The sequence below is a fragment of the Hypanus sabinus genome, chromosome 17 (assembly GCF_030144855.1).
Source record: "Hypanus sabinus isolate sHypSab1 chromosome 17, sHypSab1.hap1, whole genome shotgun sequence".
NCBI lineage: Eukaryota > Metazoa > Chordata > Chondrichthyes > Myliobatiformes > Dasyatidae > Hypanus > Hypanus sabinus.
This window is the reverse complement of record NC_082722.1, coordinates 57,121,410-57,138,718: the sequence shown is the minus strand read 5'-3', so window position 1 is coordinate 57,138,718 and position 17,309 is coordinate 57,121,410. Positions and strand designations below refer to the sequence as shown.

At 42.1% G+C, this 17,309-nt stretch overlaps 1 protein-coding gene across 1 annotated transcript in view; it reads left to right on the top strand.

The window, feature by feature from the left end:
• si:dkey-238o13.4 (uncharacterized protein LOC560780 homolog) overlaps positions 1–16,671 on the top strand; it is a 33,042-nt gene extending 16,371 nt beyond the window's left edge. Inside the window, exons 4-6 of the mRNA XM_059993489.1 lie at positions 31–127; positions 15,253–15,377; positions 16,301–16,671. Coding sequence (XP_059849472.1) covers positions 31–127; positions 15,253–15,377; positions 16,301–16,477 — 399 coding nt within the window. The 3' untranslated portion in view covers positions 16,478–16,671. The remainder of the gene's footprint in view (positions 1–30; positions 128–15,252; positions 15,378–16,300) is intronic.
• The last annotated feature ends 638 nt before the right edge of the window (positions 16,672–17,309 follow it).

Below are 17,309 nucleotides of genomic sequence, written 5' to 3'. Positions count from 1 at the left end.
TGCATCTAACCCAGGTATTATATGCTCTAGGTTCTGAACACACTGGTGCTGAGCACTTTCACATCCTGGAAGGCATTCTTTCCTCTGGTTAAAGATAACCCCCATGGATCATACACATTTATAACTGGTGAGTTGACTACTTCAGAATGTGACAATTATTTTTGAAAGACTCAATATTACTTCAAATTGACGCAGTATATTATTTTCACCTTGGCTTTTGAACATCTGATTGTACAGTCCATTCCAATGGTTGCTAATTGAAAATGTAGATGGATGGATTAGTAAGCTTGTAGACATTATGAAGATTGGTGGCATTGTGGATAGTATGGAAGTCCGCCAAAGGATCCAGTGGGATATAGATCAGTTGCTGAAATGGGTGGGGCAGTGACAGATGGTGTGAGATCAAAAGAAAAGGGACAGTATAGTGTTAACGCCAAGACTCTTAACAGTGTTGACATACAGAGGGATCATGGGATCTCCATCCAGATCTCCCTGAAGGTGGCGACACAGGCTGATAGGGTGGTAAAGAAGGCCTATGCCATGTTTGCCTTTATTAGTTGAGGAACTGAGTTCACGAGTTAGGAAGTCATGTTGCAGCTTTATAAAACTCTAATTGGGCTCCAGCCTTTGGCTTTAGGAACTGATCTTGTACAGTCTATTAAAGCAAATTAGATTTTTAAGAAGGTGCTGAAGCTTTCTGATGTCAACATATTCTAGCTCTGCCTGTTATCAATATCATGTTCCACAATTTATCCTATTAATCTTAAAAGGAATTTCTGGAGGTGGAATGGGATTTAAAATCCACAATTAACTTTTACCATATTTCTGTGAGTATACTTTGATACACAGCGTTGTTTGTGGCAGGAGAGGTGCAGTATGCGTCAATGGATCTGGGGCTGAGAGGGTGAACAGCTTTAAGTTCCTCGGCATCCACATCACCGAGGATCTCACGTGGTCTGTACACACCAGCTGTGTGGTGAAAAAGGCACTACAGCGCTTCTTTCACTTCAGATGGTTGAAGAAATTCAGTATGGGCCACCAAATCCTAAGAACTTTCTACAGGGGCATATTTGAGAGCATCCTGACTGGCTGCATCACTGCTTGGTATGGGAACTGTACTTCCCTCAATCGCAGGACTCGACAGAGAGTGGTGCGGACAGCCCAGCGCATCTGTAGATGTGAACTTCCCACTATTCAGGACATTTACGAAGACAGGTGAGTAAAAAGTGCCCGAAGGATCACTGGGGACCCGAGTCACCCCAACCACAAACTGTTCCAGCTGCTACCATCTGGGAAACGGTGTTGCAGCATAAAAGCCAGGACCAACAGGCTCCAGGACAGCTTCTTCCACCAGGCCGTCAGACTGATTAATTCATGCTGACACAACTGTATTTCTATGTTATATTGACTGTCCTGTTGTACATACTATTTATTATAAATTACTATAAATTGCACATTGCACATTTAGGCGGAGACATAACGTAAAGATTTTTATTCCTCTTGTATGTGAAGGCTGTAAGTAATAAAATCAATTCAATTCAGTGAGTAAGAGCCAATCCGGACGGATTAAGCTTATTTCAAGTAACACATTTTTCTGAAGCAAGACTGCTAATTTCATCACTACCAGGGGTGCTGTGAGTAACAGACTATATGTCTATCGAGACCTGATACATACATCTATACACTCAGTGGCCACTTTATTAGGGAGCTCCTGTACCTAATAAAGTAGCCATTGAGTGTATATTCGTGATCTTCTGCTGCTGTATCCCAGCCAATTCGAGATTCGACATGTTGTTTGTTCAGAGGTGCTCTTCTGCACACCACTGTTATTTGAGTTACTGTCACTTTCCAGTCAGCTTGACCAAGTCTGGCCATTTTCCTCTGACCTGTCTCATTAGCAAGGTGTTTTTGCTCACAGAACTGCTACTCACTAGATTTTTTATTTGTTTCTCTTACCTTGTTCTGTAAACTCTAGAGACTGCTGCCCAAGTCACTTGGATCACATTTCTTCCCCATTCAGATGTTTGGTCTGAACAACAACTGAACCTCATGACTATGTCTGCATGCTTTCATACATTGAGTTGCTGCCAAATGATTGGCTGATTAGAGATCTGCATTAATGCATTAAAGTAATGTGCAGGTTTACTAATGATGTGGCCACTGAGCGAGTGTGTGTGTGCCCGCAGAAGAGCTTTCAATGATCCAAGAAGTCCTGCCCCCTTCCTCAGTTCCTCAGCCACCCTTTGATCTGGTTCTATCTTTCTGCCCTGACTAGCATGTGACACCAAGGGTGATCCAGAGACTACTGCCTTCAAGGTCCTGCTTTTCAGCCTACTTCCTAACTCCCTATACTCACTGCACAGGTGTCCTTCCCCCATTCTACCTTTGTCATTGGTGCCAATGTGCACCATGACCCCTGTCTGCTCACCAAACTTGAGAATGTTCTGCAGCCACTCTGAGATACCCTTGGCCCTAGTACCCAGGAGGCAACACACCATCCTGGTGTCTCTTTTGCGGCCACAGAACCTCCTATCTGTCCTCGAACCATCAAGTCTTCTGTCACCATTACCCCACCTGACTTCGCACTCTCCTGCTGAGTCTCCGATCCAGTCACTGACCTGTCTGCTGCTCCCACCCACCAGCAGAACCCGCAGAGGCATACAGGTTGCAGAGGGGAGAGATGGGCACATGCTTTTAATTCTGCTTTTAACCCTTGGATTATTAGCAGGGTACCAAGTGGAAGGGTGTCGGCCAGTTCATGCTGTGGTTAGTTTGAAGCACTGAGCATCAACCCTCTAATTTTCATAATTTTTCTCATTAAGAAGCAAGTCAACTAAACAATGCCATTGTTATAATCTGTAAAATAACCTCTTTTAAAACCACCATGCATGCTTGTCACAATTTAAACTGTGTTAAAACCATAAGGCAAAGGAGCAGAATTAGGCCATTTGTCCCATTGGTTCCCTCCACTATTTGATCACGGCTGATCCATTCTCCTACCTTCTCACCATAAACTTTTTATGCCCTGATTTATCAAGAATCTATCAACCTCTGCCTTAAATACACCCAATAACCTGGCCTCCACAGCCACCTGTGGCAACTCTTTGGCTGAAGATTTCCACCTAATCTCCATTCTAAATGAATTTCCTTTCATTCTGAGGTTGTGCACTCTGGTCATAGACTCATCCACTCTATCAAGACCTTTCAACATTCGATAGGTTTCAGTAAGATACCCCACCTCATTCTTCTAAACTCCAGTGAGTACAGGCCCAGAGCTACCAAACATTACCTATATGATAAAGCTTTTATTCCTGGAATCAGTTTTGTAAGCCTCATTTCAACCCCCTCTAATGTAAGTATATCCTTTCTTAGATAAGAGACTCCAAACTGCTCACGATACTCCGTGAAGCCTTCCTAGTGCCTTAAAAAGCCTCAGCGTGACATTCTTGTTTTTATTATTCTAATCCTCTCAAAATGAATGCTAACACTGCATTTGCCTTCCTCACCACTGACTTAATCTGCAAGTTAACCTTTAGGGAATCCTGCACAAGGATTCCCAAGTCCCTTTGCATGTCAGATTTTTGAATTTTCTCTCCTTTTAGAAAATAGTCTACACTTTTATACCTTCTACGAAAGTGCATAACCGTACACTTCCCGACACTGTATTCCATCTGGAACTTCTTTGCCCATTCTCCTAATCTAACTCTGCCGCAGCCTCCCTGCTTCCTCAAAACTACCTGCCCCTCCAGCTTTCTTCGTATCATCCCCAAAGTTGGCCACAATGCCATCAATTTCGTCATCTAAATCACTGACATACAACTTAAAAGGAAGCAGTCCCAAAACTGACCCCTGCGGAATACGACTAGTCACTGCCAGCCAATCAGAAAAGGCTTCCTTTATACCCACTCTTTGTCTCCTGCCAATCAGTCAATGCCCTATCTATGGTAGAATCTTTCCTGTGTTGAGCAACCTCATGTGTGGCACCTTGTCGAAGGCCTACTGAAAATCCAGGTACACATATCAGTTCTCCTTTGTCTACCCGGCTTGTGTTTTCTTAAAGAATTCCAACAGATTTCAGGCAAAATTTCCTTTGTGTGGAAACCATGCAGGGTTTGCCCTATTTTGCCATGTGCCTCCAAGTACCCCCAGACCTCATCTTTAGCAATCAATTCCAGCATCTTCCCAACCACAGAGGTCAGGTTAGCTGCCCTACGATTCACTTTCTTCTGCCTCCCTCCTTCCCTTCTATAAGATTGGAGTGACTCTTGCAATTTTTCAGTCCTCTGCAACCATGCTGTAATCTAGAGATTCTTGAAATATCATTACCAATGCCTCCACTATCCTTCAACCACCTCTTTCAGAACCCTGGGGTGTAGTCCATCTGGTTCAGGTGCTGAGGGGGATATCACTGAAACCTTTGGAATATTGAAAGGCCTGGACATAGTAGATGTGGAAAGGATGTTTTCCATTATGAGGGAGTCTAGGAAAAGAGGGCACAGCCTCAGGACAGAGGGGTGTCCATTTAAAGGAATGATGCAGAAAAATTTCTTCAGCCAGATGGTGGTGAATTTGTGGAATTTATTACCACAGGCAGCTGTGGAGGCCAGCTCATTGGGTGTATTTAAGGCAGAACTTGATAGGTTCTTGATTGGACATAGCATCAAAGGTTATAGGGAGAAGGCTGGGGAGTGGGACTGAGGGGGGAAAAGGATCAGTCATGATTGAATGGCGGAGTTGACTCGATGGGCCAAGTGGCCTAATTCTGCTCCTATGTCTTATGGTTTTATGGATTTATCTACCTTCAGACCTTTCATGCTATCTCCTTAGTAATTGCAACAGTGCTCACTTCTGCCCCTTGACACTCTCGAACTAATGGTTGCTGCTAGTGTCTTCCACAGTGAAGACTGACGCAAAATATTTACTTAGTTCATCTCCCATTTCCTTGTTCCCCCATTACTACCTCTCCAGTGTCATTTTCCAGTGGGCTGATATCTACTCTCACTTCTCTTTCACTCTTTATATATCCGAAAAAACTTTTGGTATCCACTTTGATATTATTGAATAAATTACTTTCACGTTTTCTTCTCCCTCATTATAGCTTTTTTAGTTGCCTTCTAGTTTTTTTTAAAAGCTTCCCAATCCTCCAACTTCTCACTAATTTTTGCTTTTATATCGGCTTTGACTTCCCTTGTTAGCCACAGTTAGAATACTTTGGAATACTTTCTTCTTTGGGATGTATCTATCCCAGGCATGGGCAAACTACGGCCCGGGGGCCATATGCGGCCCGTTAAGCTTTTTAATCCGGCCCGCAGAACTTGATGAAATTATATTAATAAACCTTGTTAACGTTTTTTTCCCTGCAATTCTGGCGTTTTCCCAATAGATGACGCACTCTATATACATTGACCTTTGTTGAGGTGCAGCGTATTACTCCACATTTGCGCTTTACTCTTTGTTCAGCTCGACCTATTTGTGTGAACAGGCGTTCAGCGTCATGATCATCAACAAAGCCAGCCACAGATCCAAGTTAACTGACCAACACCTCAGATCCATCCTGAGAATCGCCACAACAAAACTAAATCCAGACTTTGATGCGCTGGCTAAAAAGGGAGACCAACAACACTGTTCCCACTGAAATTAAAAATAAGTTTCTTCGTTGTGTTATGTAAAGAGTGCATTTGAAAATATTTTTTTCAATAAGCCTTACATGTTACATGTCATTTCTGTTAAGTGATGGACATGAGTAGTGCGCAGGTGCACGTATGTTCTCAAAATAAAAAATGCGCTCCAGATCAAATAACGCGCTCCGCATACTGACGCGCTGTCACTGTTCTGTCCTTGTGCTGGTCGTTGTTGAGTTTTGGCACAGGGGACAATTGAATAAGAATGAGCAGGACAAGTAGACCTGCATCTCCTACCGTTTTTGAAATAAAGACAGTCAGGAGGAGAGTGATGATGATAATATCTTGAAGGATAACAGAATTTTCAGTGCTTTAAAGTAATAACTGTTACTATTAAAAAAAGCTGTATTTTATTCATTTAATTTTCAGTGTTTTAAAAGTCATTTCAATAAATAGCTAAATACCATGGGACTTCAAAGACAGATATTTTGTTGTAATGCATTTGTTCATTTTCAATTGAAATTAGAGCACATGTTTTCTACATATCCCATGATATTTTATTTTCTCTTATGAGGTGTATTACCAAAACGCTCCGTCCATCTGCTCCTGGTCCGGCCCCCCTGTCAAATTTTAGAACCCTTTGTGGCCCACAAGTCAAAAAGTTTGCCCACCCCTGATCTATCCTATGCTTTCTGAATTGCTCCCAGAAACTCCAGCCATTGCTGCTTTGCTGTCATCCCTGCTGGTGTCCCCTTACAATCAACTTTGGCTAGCTCCTCTCCCATGCCTTGGAAATTCCCTTTACTCCACTGCAATACTGATACATTTCCTTTAACTTCTCCCTCTCAAATTTCAGCATAAATTCTATCATATTATGATCTCTGGCTACTAAGGTTCCTAATTAAATCCGTCTCATTACCCAACACCCAATCAAGAATAGCTGATTACAACTTGGGCTCAACCACAAGCTGCTCTAAGAAACCATTTCACAGGCATTCTACAAATTCTCTCTCATGTGATACAAAATAAGCATCAATCTGATTTTTCCAATCTACCTGCATATTGAAATCCCCCATGAATATTGTAACATTGCCTCCTTTCGCATGCATTTTCTACCTCTCGTTGCCACTTGCAGCCCACATCCTGGCTATTGTTTGGAGCCCTGTATGTAACTCCCACCAGTGTCTTTTTATCCCTGTAGTTCCCGACCTCTACCCACAAAGATTCTACATCTTCTGATCTTATGTTGTCTCTTACTAAGGATTTGATTTCATTTTTTTATCGACAGAGCCGCGCCACCCCCTCTGCCTACCTGCCTGTCCTTTTGTTGTAATATGTATCTTTGTATGTTAAGTTCCCAACCATAATCTTCTTTCAGCCACGACACAGCAATGCCCACATCATTCCTGTCAATCTGTTAACTGAGCTAAAAAAAAAATCATCTACCTCATTCCATATCTGGTGTGCATTCAAATATAAGAACTTCATTCCTATATTCATCACTCTTTTTGATTTTATTCCGGTTACACTGCAACTCATTCCACTGACTGCAATTTTGTGCTATCATTTACCTGTCTTTCTGACAGTCACTATACACTGCCTCTCTTGTGTACCAACTGAAACCATCCTCAGCCCTATCATTCAGTTTCCTATCTCCCTGCCAGATTAGCTTAAAACCTCCCAACAGATTTAGCAAACCAGCAAACCTGCCCACAAGGATATTGTCCCCTTTGGGTTCAGGTGTAACCTTTTGTACAGGTCAAACCCTCCCCAGAAGAGATCCAGAAATCTGAAACCCTACCCCCTGCACCTGTTTCTTAGCCACACATTCACCTACGTACTAAAACATCCTATTCTTACCCTCACTGGTGCATGCCACAGGCAGCTATCCAGGTATTACTATCCTGGAGGTCCTGCTTTTCAGCTTTCTGCATAGCTCCCTAAATTCTCTCTTTCCCCTTTTCCTACCTATGTTATTGGTGCCAATATGTGCCAAAACATCTGTCAGCTTACCCTCTCCCTTTAGAATACTGTGGACCTGATCTGAGACTTCCCTGACCCTGGCACCTGGGAGGCAACATACCATCTGGGTGTCTCTAACACGTTCACACAATCTGTCTACTCTAACTATGGAATCCCCTATCACTGCTGCAGTCCTCTTCCTTCCCCTTCCCTTCTGAGCCACAATGCCAGACTCAGTGCTAGAGACCCAATTGCTGTAGATTACTTCCCTCCTCCCAAGAGTATCCAAAGTGGTATACTTATTATTGAAGGGAATGGCCACAGGGATACTCTGTACTGGCTGCCTATTTCTTTTTCTTCTCCTGACAATTACCTGGGTACATGCCTCCTGCAACTTGGGAATGACTAACTCCCTGTAGCTTCCATCTATCACCTCCTCAGTTCCCTCTATAAACCAAAGGTTAACGAGCTGCAGCTCCAATTTCCTGACACGTTCTCTGAGGAGCTGCAGCTCCATGCACCTGGTGCAGATGTGGTTATCCAGGAGGCTGGAGGTCTCCCAGAATTCCCACATCTCATACCAAGAACACAATCAGCCTCTTGAGCCACCCTTACTGCTGTATGTACTATCAGACAAAGAATGAATAATGAAGAAGAAACATCAGGTATGTACCTCGCCCAAGCCTGTCTGCTCTAAGACTGGTCCACTCACACAATGGCCACTCCGCTTATCCCTATCTTATTTTTATTCTTTATGCTAATGAATCGCTATTTGATTGGACCACCAGAAAACACTGAAACCCTGTGAATGCTTCTTCGTTAAATCTCACTCATAGACCTATGATCTGCCTCCTCTCACACTCCTGTTTCAATTGGGCCGCTGGAAGAATAGCGAAAGCCCACAAATGGTCCTTTTTAAGATATCACTCGTGTACCTGTGTCTCCTCCCTTGCTCCTGATTTGATGGGGCCAGCAGAAAAAAACAGTGTTGTTAGGCAACGTGCCAGTTTGACTTGAGAGCAGACCCTGGCTCTATTTCTTCCGGGTTGAATATATTAGTGAGCGTTATTATATTTTGGCAGAGGTATGTTGTCCTCCGGAATGGTGTAATGAAAGGCTTCAGTGGGCAGATGGGAACCCATTGGGTTTTGGCATACAGCTCACAATTCTTCGGCCGGATGCTGTCCTGGCTAGGAATACCAGCTGGACAGGTATCTGAAAGAAACATCACTAGTGTAAGGTGATTGGCAACTACCTTATTATACCCAGAAAAGAAACATCAACATTTAGTCATGCATGAATGTACAAGAATTCAGCTGAGGTACTTTTTGATTGCCTTTTTGTCATCTGGAAAAAGAAGTGAATATATAGTGAAATGACTGAATCCAAAAATAAGTAATCAATTGCTTCCTCTCAATTTTTTTTGGCCATGCAGTACAAGTTGGTTGCATTTCAACACTACATGACGTCCCTTACAATGATATCTCTGGGTTGCTGGCATTGATATAATCTTGGGTGGTAGTCACGCACATCTTAAGGTAGTCATCCAAAATACTTATGATGTAGAAAAAGATAACTCAGACAGAAATGACCAGAATCTGTCATTTTTATTTATACTGTATAAATTCTTTTATCACTTAAACTAGCAGTTATAAAGATTGAGAACAAACATTTTAAATGATTACTGATTTAACATAATTTATCAATGACCTTGGCTAATACTTTGTTCAAATACAGAGCAAATATAGATACACTGTGTATCTGTGGTTCAGAAGCATGATAGATGGCAATCTGAATATAATCAGAAGTCTTTACAACCCTATTTTATTTCTGTGTGCTTTTTTATAAAAAGTTTTGTCCCTATAATACGGCCGTAAGAGGACTGAACAAATGAACCTGGAATTTGTGTCATGTCATCCCTCTTCTGTTTGTATTTATCTTGTGAAACTCAATCTAGACTGAAGTAAAAGGCAGAAACAAACATTTTTGGTTGAAATGATGAAATTGGATGGGACTTAAGCAGTAATTCACATTAGCATGCCTAATCTTTCCCAATGTCACACGCCATTCATGATGTTGCCGGTTGCGTATTGCTGAGTGTCAATGTAAAGGGGAGGTGAAAACACCAAACTCCAACCATTGTGGAAGCACCACAATAGAACTAAGAGTATTGTTGTTTGTCTCAAAAATTGGGAGACCTGTCTGAGCAGTTTCCATACTTACACCTCCAATGTCTCCAGGGTTTATTGAAGCTATCAGGGAGTTGCTCATTGTTATTTGATTGCTGAGATGCTGATAAAATTGATATTCATTTGTGGCACCTCTGGCAGTATTCCATTACACTGGACAACAAATTTTTTCGGAAGGTTGATTCATCGGAATTTTTTAAATTATAGACCACTTGAAGCTGAGCACGTATAATTTCAGATTACTTGTCTCATGTAGGAATTTGGAGAAACAAGACATTAACTTTTATTGAACATAATGCGTTTAACTGCATACGGACTAACTGCATACTTTGCAAGAGTTCAACAAAGCCAAAAATGTTTTGTTGATGAAGCCTTTCACCGTGCTTGTTGCTGACAGGGCCAGATTTGCAAGGAAGAAGTCGAAATATGAATGCAGAAAATGAATCCTTAGTGACATGTAGCACTTCATGGTTTTGTGTGCTTGAAGTATGTTGTCAACCAACAGCATGTTGTTTGGTGCTCTGTAGTTGCCAGAAAAATTTCAACAACGTCCTTGAATGCCTTCCATGTGATTTTCTCCTGTCCCACTAGATGTTATTCAAATTGCCCATCATTGACAACCTGTTTGGTTTGTGGACCAACAAAAATGCCTTTCTTAATCTTGGCACCAGTTAGTCTGAGTTGAATTATGAATTGAGATAACAAATACAGGCAATTTCCAAAAATGGTATGTGACAGAGAAATTTCATGGTGATTTTCATGATCAGCAGCCCAAAATCCATAAGGTACACCCAAAAGTATTCAGGAAGCAAAATTTTTGTTGTCCAGTGTTATTCAAGGAGTCATTATGACTATGGGTAATCACTCAGGAATTTCAGGCCAGGAGGCCAAGTTATGTCAGTCAGTGAAGAGTCTCCTTCCAGAGAGTCTTCAAAGACACCACATCCTAACTAGAACATTCAAGTCGGAAAATCATTGGCATGCTTATGTGTTCCAAGGCTGTCGTGAATAAGATTTGCCACTTCTATGGGAAAACCTTTAGCCAAGGTCATGGGTCTGGACTGCACTTCGCATAGACGTCATGGTTATGTTTGACTTTCATCTTCCCTGATCTTTCCAAGCAGCCCTGGAAAATCCCTGGCATGTCTCCCAATTTGAATCTCACTGTTTCATTAATGAGATCATCTATGCAATATAGTTTCACCAAATGCAATTCTGGTGAGGAAAATTGAAATCGCTGGCACAGGAATTTTTCTGTCTTGTCAGCAGTCATTGTCAGCACATCTTCCCACAAAGCTTCCCATGAGGAACCTAGGCCCGATCATCCATGGAATCTTTCCCTCAATATTCAGCATGAGAAGAATGCCTCATGTTGGATGCCACTTTGCCAGGAGCAGGTGCAGCCCTCTTATCCGGAGGGGTTCCCCAATGCTAGATGTTTTTGGTGCCAGTTACTGCTCGAAGGGATAGATTTTGTGGGGCAAGGGCCATGCTCTTCATCACTTCCTACCCAAACCAGTGTTTCTCCATGGACAGAAGCTAAGTACAAGCACAGGAAGACAGGATACCAGAGTGGTAGAGAGTGTCAAGGGAATACTCATCGTTCCTCATAGACAGATCAGCAGCGGGAAGGGTGAGCAGTTTCAAGTTCCTGGGTGTCAATATCTCTGAAGTTCTGTCCTGGACCCAATATATTGATGCAGTTACAAATAAAGCACGGCAGTGGCTAAGTTTCATTAGCAGCTTGGGGAGACTTGGCGTGTCATCAAAGGCTCTTGCAAATTTTTACAGATGTACTGTGGAGTGCATTCTAACTGGTTGTATTGCCCTCTGGCATGGAGTGGCCACTACACTGGATCAGAAAAAGCTGCAGGAAGTTGCAAATTCAGCCAGGCACTAGCTTCCCCAGCACTGAGGACAGCTTCAAAAGGCGATGCCTTAAAAGGCGGAATCCATCATTCAGGACCCCCATTACCCTGAACATGTCTCTTCTCATTGCTACCATCAGGGATGAGATACAGGAGCCTGAAGGCACACACTCAATGTTTCAAGAAAAGCTTCTTCCCCTCCACCATCAGATTTCTGAATGGACATTGAACCCATGTAAAGTGAATCACTATTTTTTGCTCTCTTTTTGCGCTACTCATTTAATTTATTTATATATGTCTTATTGTATTTCATTATTTTGTATTGTAAGGTACTGCACTGCAAAACAACAAATTTCTTTAAATATAATGCCAGTGATATTAAACCTGATTCTGATTTTGATTGTAAAACCCCATCAGTCTCTACAAGATAACGTAGTGTTGTAGCTCAAGTCTGGGGGTGCTTGCAGCAAGAGAACCTGGGTCCTGAGGAACAGAGTTTATCTTTTCATCTACCAACTGAATGGAGGAAGGAAGCTTCCTTGACATGGGATTTCTTGGCCTTTATTGTGGATTTGGTGGGCTCTGTGATGGATGCAACAGTGACAAGAAAGGACTACAGTTCAGCTCACGTGTGTTTTGGAAATTGGGCTTTCCAAACAGAGACATTGAAGAGTCCTGCTGTACGGTTATTGCTAATGTTTAAAAGAAAGCTGGCAAAGATGTAGGTACGATAGGTGTCTTAAAGGAAAGGTAGAGAGTTGTAGAATAATAATACATGAACTTTGTGCTTTGGCAGCTGTTAGCAAGACCACCAAAGGTGGAGTGATCACATTTAGGGATATTGAGGAGCACAGAACTGAAGAAGCAGATATGATTTTCATGAATTGGTTACAGAGAGATACAACATGAAAATATATCCCTTGATCCACAGAGTCCACTCCAGCCATTCACACTCATCATACATTAATCTCTCTACATTCTATTAACTGCCTCTCCCCCCACTACATTCTACCATTCATCCATACACTAGGGGTTACTTGCAATGTCCAGATAACATGTGTGGAATGTGGGAGGAAATTGGAGCACCTGGAGGGAGAACATACGCACTCCACACTGACAACAGTGAGGTGTGACTCGAACTTGGGTCTCTGACACCATGAGGCAGAGGCTCTATCAGCTGCACCCCTGTGCTGCCTATTAGTTTCTGCACAGAGTAAATGAGTTCAGACCCACAGTGCAAGGTTTTATCCCGTGTCTGGATTAAGTCAGTTCAATACCATTCTATGGTTGGTCTGGACCGTGAAATAAAAAAATGCAATGGTTCATATTTCTAATCATTGCAATAATCTCTATTGGTTATCTATTGGTTTGGACTACTCTTAGACTGGGTCTGACTTGGTAAAAGTAGGGGAAATTGTCATATGGTAACCAAAATAGTTATTGTCAAAGTCGTGGTGAAGGGTCTCAGCCCAAAATGTCGACTTTTTATTTTTCTCCGTTGATGCTACCTGGCCTGCTGAGTTCCTCCTGCATTTTGTTTGTGTTACTCTTCATTTCCAGCATCTGCAGAATCTCTTGTGTTTAAGATTATCAGACCCATTTCCTTGCCATGAAGTCTCAGTCATTCTGTTAATTTATATTTAAAGCTCAAAGTAAATGTATTATCAATGTACATATATATAACCATATACTACTTTGAGATTTATTTTCTTTTGAGCATACGCAGTAAATCCAATAACTATAATAAAATCAGAGAAAGACTGCACCAAAAGGGTGGACAATTAGTGTGCAAAAGGCACCAAACTACAAGTACAAGAAGAAAGATTAAAAATCAATAGATAACCAATAACTACTGAGAACATGAGATGAGGAGTCCATACCTTTTGGCAACAATTCGGTGATGGGGCAAGTGGAATTGAGTGAACCTGGTGGTGTGAATCTTGAGGTTCCTGTACCTTCATCCGGATGGCAGCAGTGAGAAGAGAGGACATCCTGGATGATGGGGGTCGCTGATGATGGATGCTGGCTTCCTGCAACAACACTCCTTGTAGATATGCTCAATGGTAGGGAGGATTTTATCGGTGATGGACCGGTCGTATCCACTATTTTTTGTGGGATTTTTCCATTCAAGGGCATTGGTTTCCATCCCAGGCTGTGATGCAGCCAATATATTCTTCATCACACATCTATAGAAGTTTGTTGAAGTTTTAGATGTCATGCCAAATCTTTACAAAATCCTAAGGAATTAGAGGCACTGCTACGCTTTCTTTGTAATTACACTTAGATTACATGCTGGGCCTGGTCAGATTCTCTGAAATGATAACACCAAGGAATTTAAAGTTGCTGACCCTCTCCACCTCTGATCCTTTAATGAGGACCGGCTCATGGACCTCTGTTTCCTCCTGCTAAAGTCAACAATCAGCTCATTGGTCCTGCTGACATTGAGTGAGAGGTTGTTGTTGCGACACTACTCAGCCAGATATTCTGCCTCCCTCTGATGGGCTGATTTGTCACCACCTTTGATTTGTCCTGTAACAGTGGTGTCATCAGCAGACTTAAATATGGCATTGGAGCTGTGCTTAGCCATATGACCACAGCATCTGCAGTGTACTTTGTGTTGGCTATAAGTGTGAAGTGTGCAGAGCAGGGGCCTAAGCATACAGCTTTGTGGAAAAACTGTGCTGATGACGATTGTGGAGGAGATATTGTCAAACTAAACAGACTGGGGTCTAAGAAAAGGATCCAATTGCACAAGGAGGTATTGAGGCCAAGGTCTTGAAGGTTCTTGATTAGTATTGAGGGGATGATAGTATTGCATTCTGATTTGTAGTTGATAATGAGCATCCTGATGTATGTATCTTTGCTGTCCAGTGGTTCCAGGGTTGAGTGAAGCGCCAATGAGATGGCATCTGCTTTGGACCTGTAGTGCTGGTAGGGAAATTAAAGCAGATCCAAGTCGCTCTTCAGACAGGAGCTGATATGCTTCAAATCCAGCCTCTCTCAAGACACTTCATCACCGTAGATGTAAGTGCAGCTGGATGATGGTCATTGAGGCAGGTTACCACATTCTTCTTGGGCACTGGTATAGTTGAACCCTACTTCAAGTATGTGGTACCTCAGACTGCCAAAGTGAGAGGTTAGAGATCTCAGTCATCACTCCAGCCATCTGATCCACACAGGCCTTTAGGTACCCAATCTGGGCTGCATGCTTTCCAAAGGTTCATCCTCCTGAAGGTACTCTCACGTTGGCCTCAGGGACTGGAATTCCAGGATCATCAGGGGCTGTGGGATTTCATGATGGTCAAAGCCAGCATGGAGGGCATTGAGTTCATCTGGAAGCAAAGCCCTTTGTCACCCATGTTGCTTGATTTAACCTTGTAGGAGGTGATACCATTCAAGTCCTGCCACAGCTGTCAAGCAAACTTTATTGATCCAGATTTGGTCCAGAATTGATCTGATCAGCTGTGGATGGAAAGTAGTAAAGTATCTGATGTATAAGTGAAGTGCTTCCAGTTGATGTGTTACAACTTAGGTGCAATGCACCATGAGGAGATTTATGAAGTACAGTGTCAAACAGTTAATCCTTTCCCTGTTGCTTCCCCATGTGTGAAGGTGGTGCCGGGGAGCGCCTACTGATGCCTGGGACTGGATTCTTGACCCTGGGAGCTGCGGGAGCTCTGGCATTCTGCCAGGTTGTCAGAGAGGAGTACCCTGACGTCCCATGCAAACTGAACGAGGTGAAGATTTTAATAAGACTGGCTTTATTCATCTGATCTTCATGAATTTGTTATACAGAGGAATCAGATTCCTTGATCCACAGAGCCCACACCGACATTTACACTCTTCCTACATTAATCTCGTTTTCTACATTCTGCTCGAAACATGGAGTGAAATGTATCATTTGCATCAATGACCAACACATCCAAGGGGCAGTTGCAAGTGTTGCTCTGCTTCTGGTGCCAGCTTAGCACGCCCACAACTTACTATCCCTTTCGTCTTTGAAGTTTGGGAGGAATCTGGGCACACATGGTCATGGGTCAACTTATAGACTCCTTACAGGCAGCGGTGGGAATTGAACCCTGACTGATCGTACAGCTGGTGCTGAAAAGCATTGCACTTACTACCATGCTACCACGGTGCTTCTGGACCTGCTCATGGCAGACAGAGAAACAAATACTTTCTAAATAACAAGATAACTGCTTTCCATACAGATTTAATGATCCATATTTGATTAATAATTGCTTTCATTTTCTTTGTGGTAATTTAAGTGGGAAATGAAACCTGTTTCTTGAATACCCTCATGACGCATCTGCACTCTGTCATCTCTTTTAAATGAGCAAGGTCATTTTTCAGCCATTAATAATATCTGGCACATTTGGTCATCAGGTTTTAAGCCTAACTTATCATTCTTAACACCAACTTCCAATTAAGGGCTTACACCATTATTGTTTTCATGTCAGACTTAGACTGATAAAATATTAAGTTTGATCTTTGCAGTGCAATTCCTTTTCATGAACTTTTACATTACTGACTGTTGTCTTAAGATATAGATGTAATTTAATAAACTTATTGGTATTTCTTGTATAAGTGACTGGAAGTTAACTTGCTGTCATACAATAGAAAATCTCTTGGATGCAAATTATTGTTGTTACATTGACAGGTGAAGTTCAACATGGGTGTTGTGACCCCAGATCGGATTGCTCCTGGCTTTGTCAATCATCTGGATGTCGGTGAAGCCATGGCCAGTATTTTGGAGAAGTCATCTGTTTCCCACTACATATTCTGTGTGAATACCCCAGCTGAGCTGAAAGCCTTGATCACAGAGGGGAAAGTTTGAACCTGAAGACCCTTCAAATCTCTGTACCAAATCAGCATTCGACATTCTGTACTGCATGTATTGTTTATTTTTAATTTTAAAGTCCTTTAATACTACAGTGGTGTGCACTGTACTATAAAACCAGTAATATGTCTGCCAATGCTTGTGTTGATTCTTGCACTTAAACTGAAACAGATTAAAATCACCTGTCTCCATTTTGTTTCATGTTACATTTCAACCAACCTATTCAATCCAACTGCTTCCTTCTAGCATTTATGCCTTACCTAAGGTTCTCCCTGTCCTCTTTTCCCATTCAATCTTTTGTCCCTTTCGCCTTCTTCTCATGCTTGTCCAGTCTCCCTTCGACCACTTCCTTTGGTAGTGAGTTCCCCATTCTCTTCACTCTGAGTGTCTTTGAATTCCCTTTGGTTTTCTTGGAGATTGTCTTCCCTGGATGGACTCAGAGCTGGGTGGATAGGTCTCCTCCCACAAGTGGAAACTTCCTCCACAGCTTCCCTTTCAAAAACCTGCATATCTTAAAGGTCTGCATGAGGTGACAATTTATCCATTTCCTTTATTGAACAGATGTATTAGCATGCTATCTTTCACACATGAAGCCCACCACAGCCTACTAAGTTCCAGCAGCTTCATTTGGACATAGAATAATTTTCACAGAACAAGTTAAGGCTGGATCTGGGTTGATCATAGTTTGAACTGCATCCTTTGTAAAGAAAAGGCCTTACAGATCTGTCATTGAATACTGATTTATGTTTTTTTTAGAAATCATCTTATTAGTGCATTTACAACTTGTGCCTATATTTCAAATCCTGCAATTTCAAAGAGATCAGGTCTA